This window comes from Brachypodium distachyon, chromosome 3 (genome assembly GCF_000005505.3).
Source record: "Brachypodium distachyon strain Bd21 chromosome 3, Brachypodium_distachyon_v3.0, whole genome shotgun sequence".
NCBI classification, from domain to species: Eukaryota; Viridiplantae; Streptophyta; class Magnoliopsida; order Poales; family Poaceae; genus Brachypodium; species Brachypodium distachyon.
This window is the reverse complement of record NC_016133.3, coordinates 19,646,811-19,656,124: the sequence shown is the minus strand read 5'-3', so window position 1 is coordinate 19,656,124 and position 9,314 is coordinate 19,646,811. Positions and strand designations below refer to the sequence as shown.

Genomic DNA, 9,314 nt, shown 5'->3' with positions numbered 1-9,314 from the left:
ATATACAAGGAGGCTCTATTCTGATTTCGAGGAGCAGTTCAAACATCAATTTTCAGTCACGTGCGAGATGATTTCCACGGTGGGAACTGTGAAAACTTATAAGGTGATGCCAGTGGCATTTGAGGATGAGGCACTAGTCATCTTTAATCATGAGAATCTGTTTGTATCATGTTTTTGTAGAAGATACGAATTCAAAGGTACGTAATCATCTTTTAACATTTGTTCGTTTATAAAATGTTGTCTTACTCCGTGTTTTATGATGTCATAGGTCTGTTGTGCAAACATGCTCTCCGAGTGTTCAATATCAACGAGGTTTTCACTTTACCATCGTAATATATACTGCCCAGACGTACAAAGTATGCAAAAAGAGGATATTCTTTGAATAATCAAGAAACTACCAAAGAAACTACCAATGCAACCCCACTTGTTCTTATATTGGTCACTCTCAATTACATAGATAGTAGAGTTTGTCTTGTTTACATGGTTCATCAATAGTAGGTGCCGGGAACACAGTAAATGCAAATACTTTTTTCGGAGAAGGTCCTCAACAATTTGCCGTAAGACAGATTGCTCTACTTTCTTTAATATTTTCATGTAATACTGTACCACAAAAATTCTAAATGTTTCTATACCTATTATGACACAGGCATCTTTTGGGGCAAGCACAATAACTAATACTCCAATTCCACAGTTCACAAATTATATGTTTCATGGAGAAGGTCTTCAACAATTTTCTGTGGATAGATTACTCGGCCTTGTTTATTGACAAACTATTTCATGTAATTTAACTATCCCAAAAACAACCATAAATATTTTCCGACTTATTATGACACAGGGTTCTTTGGAGGCAAGATCATGGACTAATACCGGAATGACACAGTTCGCAAATAATATGTTTCATCGAGAAGGTCCTCAACAATTACCGTAAGACATGTCTCAAGCTATTTTATACTTCCCATGTAATATAATTGTTGGGGAACGCGGTATGCTACGCTAGCACAAAATAAAATTTCTACCGCTTCCGCCCGGACCAATGTTGTAGATAATGGATCACGAGATTACCACTAGACGCGCAAACCCGTAGCGGAAGTAGAGTCGATGTAGCGCGTCGATGCCGAGTAGTCGAACAGCCTGCTCCTCCTCGCCGATCCCATGAACAGTTCGTCCAAGCGCCGCAGGTGCAGCGCCTATGAGGTATCCACAGATACAGAGAGGAACTCCGTGCGACGGACTGCTAGATCCGATCGCAAGGCTTTTGGGCGTGGAGGTGTGACGGCCGAGTCTAACTCGCGTCTGTACTGGTGTAAGCCTAGACGGGTTGGTCTCCTCCGCTTATATAGACGTCCCTAGTGGGCTCAACACTTGAGGCCCGTTAGGAGTCTAAGCCCGATACGAGTTGGATCCGATCCAACTCGGTTCCCACTCCTTAAACGTGTGACCCTTCAGTTTCGCGGTCAGTCGGACACGACTACGAGCTCGGACTGCGGGCCCGAGCAACACCTTACTCGTCCACTGGCACCGACTCAAGTCGATAGTTGGTAGCGGCGCCTAGCAGCACGTGCCAACTCCCGAGTAACCACAAGGTATATTGACGAACCATACAATGTGTCATATGCAACATTTTTTTTGCCTCACGATATGTGTGTTGAGCTCAAGGCGAGTGCTTGTCATCCTTGTGGATAGCTCGACTCTCTCCTCGTTCCTGTGATACAGATTTCCGAACGGGTTAACACTTAACCCAAGTCGCATGACCATGCTTTCCGAATTTGATCACTCGAGAGGGCCCAGAGATATCTCTCCGAACAGGAGGAGCAAATCCCATCTTGATCAACCATGACTCGCAGCATGCTTCTCAGCAAACCCGAAAGCTACCTTTATAACCACCCAGTTACGGAGTAGCGTTTGGCAACCCCTAAGCAGGCCAATTCACATCCCAAGCTCATGCGATGACCTCAGGTCTAGGACTGGCATATACATCGTACTTAGACTTATACCATGCGACATGGGCAAGAACCCTTTCTTTGCGTCATTCATGTTGAACCTCTTCAACACTTTGTCAACATATGTACTCTGGCTTAAACCAATAAGCCTCCTTGATCTATCTCTATAGATCCTGATTCCCAAAATATAAGCCGCTTCTCCCAAGTCCTTCATTGAAAAAAAATTCTTCAATGAGTCCTTGGCGGCTTCTAGCATCGGAATGTTATTTCCAATCAATAATATGTCATCCACATATAAGATTAGAAATACGACTGAGTTTGCACTAAACTTCTTGTACACACAAGGTTCTTCTTCATTTTTGATGAAGCCAAACCCTTTGACTACTTCATCAAAACGAATGTTCCAGCTCCGAGATGCTTGCTTCAATCCATAGATGGATTTCTGAAGTTTGCATATTTTTCCAGCATTCTTTGGATTGACAAAACCCTCGGGTTGTATCATATACACGTCCTCGGTTAAATTTTCGTTAAGGAAAGCTGTTTTGACATCCATTTGCCATATCTCGTAGTCAAAATATGCAGCAATAGCTAGAATGATCCGAACTGATTTAAGCATCGCTACCGGCGAGAAAGTCTTGTCGTAGTCAACTCCTTGAACTTGTCGAAAACCCTTTGCGACAAGTCGAGCTTTATGGATTTGAACATTTCCATCCATATCAGTTTTCCTTTTAAATATCCATTTGCACTCGATGGTTTTCACACCCTCTGGTGGATCTACCAAGTTCCAAACTCGGTTTTCATCCATGGACTTTAATTCGGATCTCATGGCCTCAAGCCATAACTCGGACTCTGGACCCACCATCGCTTCTGCATAAGTAGTCGGCTCATCATTGTCTAACAACAACACATTGCGTACATTACGCAGTCTTTCCGACCTTCGTGGATATGGTGCTGTATTGGCGTGGGTACGACGACTGGCTCAGTCACTCGGACATCACCTGTCGAGTTATCCCCTACTGGCTCATCTCGAACTTCTTCGAGTTGCACTGACCTCCCACTTGCCTCCCGACTGAGAAACTCTTTCTCAAGGAAGACACCGTTTCGAGCGACAAACACTTTGCCCTCTGTGAACTGCAGGTCTATATGAGGTGAAGCAGTAGGATTACCAGAAAAATATTTCAAACAATCTCAAATTTGAGGGCAGCAAACCACATGTTCATTCATTCATCAATCTGATATATACACACTGGTATTTTTACAATTTCACAATACATAAAGTCTACTGGTACAATGTTCTAATTTCTCAACACTAAGTGTAGTACCAAAAGACTTCTGCTTCACCTCATATAGACCTGCAGTTCACAGAATAATTGTGACTCTGAGTCTACAGGCATAGCACTAGCACTCTAGCAGACGGTGTACAACCGAAGGAAACATCCTGGCAATTTATAGCATTCTAATGGAAACAAAGCTTTGTAGAGAACGAAGCTCTGCTAGCTGAATGTGAGGAATTCAGAAATGTCTGAACAAGATCGTGACTGCCTGCATAAGACAATAACATAGTTCAGTAAAAAAATTATAGTACTCCATAGAAAATACAAGAGGGAAAGAAAACTGTGGAATCGCATTGCTTGGAGCTTTGTTTCCACCGTCGGTTGAAGCGCCGGCGCGAGCGCATCTGCGACAAGCATCGGAGCCGTGTGGAGGCGGATCACGAGCAAAAGGCGGCGGTGGGGAATCGGGGGCTCGCCGGCACCTACGTTTCCGCGAGATGCAGAAGCGCCGTGCTGGGGCTGACCGCAAGCAGGAACTGGCGGCTGGGGCTGACCGCGAGCAGGAATCGGCGGCGGCGAGTCGAACACTTGCCGGCTCCAGCGCTTCCGCGAGATGCAGCTGGATCTGGCCGATTGGGGTTGATGGGTTTTTCTTTCTGGTATTTGACCAATACGATACAGATACGTTTTGTGTACAAACAAGTAGAAAGTACGGAATAGTATTTGAGGATTCAGAGACGCGTTAAGATTGGTGCCTTGAGCTGAGTTGTCAGCATCCTAGAAGGGGCCTCGGGGGAGAGGACGTGCGGCCCGTTCCTAGAGAATTTTCTGCCACTCTAGTCAGTAGTCACAGTACTAAAGCTTGCCACACAGTAATACCATGGCGCATGTCTGCGACAAAGACAAAGACGAGCCCGCGATGAGCAAGGATGACTTGCTCCAAGCTCAGACGGAGCTCTACCACCCCTCGCTCGGCTTCATCAAGTCCATGGCGCTCAGGGCCGCCGCCGATCTGCGCATCCCGGACGCCATCCACCGCCTCGGAGGCGCCGCCACCCTGTCCGAGCTCGCCGACGCGACCGGGATCCACACGACCAAAGTCTCACACCTCCGCCGGCTCATGCGCGTGCTCACCACCTCCGGCATCTTCTCCGTCGTCGGTGACTCCAGGACTCACGCCCCCGTGTACAAGCTCACCCGGGTCTCCCGTCTCCTCGTCGAAGACGGCGGCACCGGCCTGTCCCCGATGGTGCTGGGCGTGTACGTCAACCCGGCCGCCGTAAACGCTCTCTTCAGCATGCGCGAGTGGTTCACCGCCGAGAGGTCAGAGCACGCAGGCTTATCACTGTTCGAGTTGGCGCACGGCTGTGGCCGGTGGGAGATGGCGGCAGATCAGGAGGACGCCGGCGTTTCCCACGATGGCATGGTCGCTGACAGCCGCGTCGTCATGGAGGCCCTCCTGAAGGATAGCGGCGGCGGCGGCGGCGTGTTTCAGGGCGTGAGCTCGCTCATGGACGTCGGAGGCGGCCATGGCGCTGTCGCCGCGGCCGTCGCGAGGGCGTTCCCGCGAGTCAAGTGCACCGTGCTGGAACTCCCCCAGGTGGTCGCCGGAGCGCCTGCTGTCGAAGGCGATGTCCGGTTTGTCGCCGAGGACATGTTTCAGCACATCTCGTCGGCGGACGCTGTTCTTCTCAAGGTATGATTAACTTCTTTGCATTGAATTACTTCTCCGTTCCAAAACACAACTCATATAGATTTGTGCAGTTGGACCAAGCCAGTTCTCGTTTCTTATGCCTGACCATTCATATTGGATTAATAATAAATGGATCTGAGTAGTTATTGGCTGGGTGCGGGGTACCAAGAGAAAAAATGAGGTGTGTTTTGGAACAAATGAGAAAAATCTATATGAGTTGTGTTTTGAAATGGAGGGAGCAACTTTTTGTGCACTGCAGTACGAGCAGCAACGGTTTTAATTAACAGCACAATGTGCGTGATGTATCCCTCCGTCCCAAAAGTCAGTTAATTTGGGATAAAGGGACTAATACTTAAAATAGTTGAGTCGACTACATCCGGAATGGCCGAACGAAAGAAAATTCGGACGAAATGGGCAAAGAAAATTTGAATTCTGAGCAATAAATCAACTATACATAATTTAACTGAGTTCAAAAAAGGGCTCAAATTTCTTTTGACCGGTACCCAAATTTCTGGCCTCAACGGGAAGATTGGATCACAAAACCATGTTGCAGGCATGCGGCCCTTGTGATCTGACGTTGTGTTGTGATCGAGAATTCGTGATACTCCCCGAATTTTTTTTTTTGCGGGTGATACTGCCTGAGGCTGCTCATTAGGGAGTAACATAGATGGTAACATAAATGTCAGCTAAGCAAATTTAACGATGTGACATACTATTAATGAAAAGAGAGGTTTGTGGTAATTATATATGTTACCAATAACATCACACAAATCAAGCTAAAATGAGTCTGCAACTTAATAAATGACAAAATACATAACACCACACATAAGTTACCGCCCATTATGAATTCTTCGGGACACACTCCACTTTTTAATTTCCGATGAAGTTGACCGTGAATTCTTTAAGCGCAACAACAGAATAGCTAGTGTGTAATCACCCCTTCTCGATTCTCTAGGATATTTTAGAGCCTCAAAATTTCAAAATTAATCGGCACCGTACAGAATAATCTGCCGTGCTACTAGTATACGTTACTTGCATTTACAAAGGTGTGACCTCTTCGTTTTTGTGTTTTTTTTTTAACGGACTTCGTTTTTGTGTGTTAATTGTTGACGTGGAGAAGAAACACCAACGATTGGTCGCACCTCTTCGTATAGAATCAACTAAAGACTTGATATTGTACGAATTAGTTTTTACCATTGACTCTATATCTATACCTATCTAAAAAATACGGACCGTTCCTTTCACCGTCGTCTGTCAAACTTCTCGTAAAATTTGTGGGCCCCCAAAATTCTATGTATATTAGGGCTACTAAGCTGGTTAGCCCAATAGGAGACCCGCTCCTATCGCAGCCCAATAGGAGACCCTTCCTAATCCAACATAAATACTCCCCCCGACGCAGTGAAGAAAATCCAATTAAAAGCCCAAAGGTATCTCTTCACACCTTCGACGGTTCGACCTTGCTCTGCTGCTCTGGTGATGCTCGTTATCTTTAGGTGCAGCAGCAGATTGATCCTGTGATGCAGCATATGGTCCAGCATGCAATGCCTCCTTCCATCCGAGAGCCGGCGGCGCTGGCCTGCAGGCTACATCTTGTCAAACAATGTTTAATTCCACAGAATACATGGGAACAAGTTCGTTCTCTCAGCCCTCATTCCCGGCGTGTTGATCTGGGCCAACGGGAGCCGCTACGACAATGCGCGCTAAGGCGGTTCAGCCATGATTATGGGGGGTGATTGAGGAGGGGGAAATGAAGGGAAGTGTCGTGGGATACGGTTCAGAGCACCTGGACGAGTCGCGGGCCGAGGAGGCATCGTCGAGGGCGGAGATTGCGGTGGCCGGCACACGTGTGTGCTGATTTTGGTGCGAGGAGGAAGACGGACACGATCACTCGTGCGGGCATCGGCTGGCGGGCGTTCTCGGGAAGCTGGCCCAAGAGGTAGAACAGGTGTGGTCCAAAAAAAAAAAAGAGAAGACACAGAATTTGCTTGCGGGCCGTGGCAGCGCACAGACATTCTGCTAGTGACAAGAAAAGAGTGAAAAAAATCGACAATCGTCTATTGTTGTGCCTTTTTTACGGCGCAATTCTCTCATCCTGTCTTGAATTGGACCTAAATGTGTGTTTGAATGAGGTCGAGACACCCTGAATCACAGGGGAGTACTACAAGCATGGCACGAAACCGCGCAAACTGCGCATCCTCTTAAGATCCTATGTCCTAACCTTCCCAACAACTGACACCGGCCGTCGCATAATTTGTTCTGCATTGATTTTCAGTGGATTTTGCACTGTTGGCAAGACGAAGATTGCGTCAAGATATTGAAGAAGTGCAAAGAAGCCATCCCAACAAGGGATGCCGGAGGAAAGGTGACAATCATCGATATGGTGGTCGGGCTTGCTGTTGCTGGGTCTCCTGAAACAGTTTCCAATGAGACGCAAGTCTTCTCCGATGTTTACAAGATGTACATGGACGGGGTCGAGCGAGAGGAGCACGAGTGGAAGAAGATTTTCCTTGAAGCTGGATTCAGTGACTATAAGATCTCGCCCGTTCTGGGGTTTCGATCGATTATTGAAGTCTACCCTTGAATGCTTGCTCCCGATTTTTAATGCCCTGCTAAAAGCTGGTTTGTAAAACTAGCTGTTTAGAATGGATTCATGTGCGGAAGGTACTGCATCTTAATTCAAGTACCGCAGGTGTTTGACTAATTGTTTCTTTTCATATATATTTTTGTCTTGTATGAAGTACAATATATGTTATGTGCTTTTGTTATTTGCATTCGTGTAGACAGGAAACAAATGGGATCTAAAAAGGCATTCGAAGGCTTAGAGTGAAGCACAAGCCATATATATATATGACTGAACCCACTTGCAAAACTAGTTTAGCCATATGCATGCCTCGAAATGGAATGATTAAGATGAACTAATTCACCTTACTACTACGGTAGTCCTTTGAAGGATTAAGGTCCTACTCATTTTGATGTACTAACGTTACTAGCAGAGTATCCATGTGTTTCTACGGAATAATCTATAATTACTCTTTAACGTTAAGTATAATGATGCTTTGGGTTTCGTGCAAAACAATTATCCGGAGAGCACGGAAGCACTCGCCATATATATATCGGGAGGATTACATGAGAGTTACAGATCGTTATTGATTGATGATCGTTAGTTTAAACAACAACTACTACCGATATCTACTGAAGTGTAAACATACATGTAAGCTGGACTCCATGTCATCTTTTTTTTTACTGGCATATATTATCATTCTTTACAGATTTTTTCACTGCTTCAAACTATTCCATAGATTTTATGCGATCCGGCCAGGTGATGGAACAATGTCGGCTTCAAATTACATGCATGACTGGTATAGATTTTAACTTTTCAATTGGTTCAGTTCAACACATCATTCTGTCGTTCTCCCTCCCGTATTCTCCCCGTTACCCAATTTTCCCATACCCGTGGCTTACCTGAAACTCCATGGCTCCCGCTGCCCGCTGGTTCCTCCTCAAGTGGCCGCCTGCTCCTCCTTCAGCGGACTCCGCCACCGCCACCTCCTTGCCCGCAGACCCGCCGCCGCCGCCGCCTCCTGTTGTGGCCCACGGCGCCGCCGCAGACTGCTGCTCTTTCCATGGACGTCGTCGCCACCGCTGACTCCTCTTCTAGTAACGTTTGGTTTTGAGATGCATTGGTATTTTTGGCAGGCTAGCTAACAACGGCCTGCTCGTCGTGCTCGGGACGCGAGACGGGAGGAGGCGGACTGGGGTGTAACGAGAGGGACACCGGAAGGAGGGCCGCAGGAGGGAGCGCCGCCGTAGTGGGAAAGGGCGGGATGGGGATGTCGCGATGTAGAGAAGTCGTCGGTGCTATGCCGCGGGGACCGGGAAGCTCGTCCGCGCCGCCGTGCGGGGAGGGATCGATGGGCATGTCGCGTTGCAGGAAACTGAGGAAAGTCGTCGGCGCTGTGCCGCGGGGAGCTCGTCCGCGCCGCCACGTGGGGAGGGATGGGCATGTCGCGTTGCAGCGTGCCAGGGACGTCACCGGTGTTGTGGCACGTGGAGCCCATCAGCTCGACTGGGAGAGACGCTGCCGCGGGGGTACCACGGATGGCTCGGATGCGGGAGGCTTTCTTTTTACATGGATTGACAATAGCTAAGCGAAACGTTTTTTTTCTCGTGCGGGAGTGGCATATCTCTCATAATTTTGATGAAAAGACCTACCGCGACGTCGGTACCATCACCATCAACTCCAATTTAATATATTGTTATAGATACAAAATCAAAGGCACATATTATGGATCGGAGCATTTTTTTTAACAGCTTGACTCCTATATCGAAACAAAGTTGGACTAACATTATACTGAATCAAAGACAGTTATTATGAATCGAATGGAGTATTTTTTTTAACCAACATCC

At 47.1% G+C, this 9,314-nt stretch overlaps 1 protein-coding gene across 1 annotated transcript; it reads left to right on the top strand.

Moving 5' to 3' along the window:
- The first annotated feature begins 4,094 nt into the window (after positions 1-4,094).
- Positions 4,095-7,488, top strand: LOC100827387 (acetylserotonin O-methyltransferase 1). Its single transcript, XM_003571586.4, has 2 exons — positions 4,095-4,910; positions 7,180-7,488. The coding sequence occupies exons 1-2, from the start codon at positions 4,095-4,097 to the stop codon at positions 7,486-7,488; spliced, it is 1,125 nt and encodes a 374-aa protein (XP_003571634.3).
- Positions 7,489-9,314: the final 1,826 nt, after the last annotated feature.

Bases quoted from the DNA above. Each gene is read 5' to 3' on its own strand.
- LOC100827387 (XM_003571586.4), top strand. From the start codon at position 4,095: ATGGCGCATGTCTGCGACAAAGACAAAGACGAGCCCGCGATGAGCAAG. The intron at 4,911-7,179 runs GTATGATTAACT...ATTGATTTTCAG, and splicing joins CGGACGCTGTTCTTCTCAAG to TGGATTTTGCACTGTTGGCA.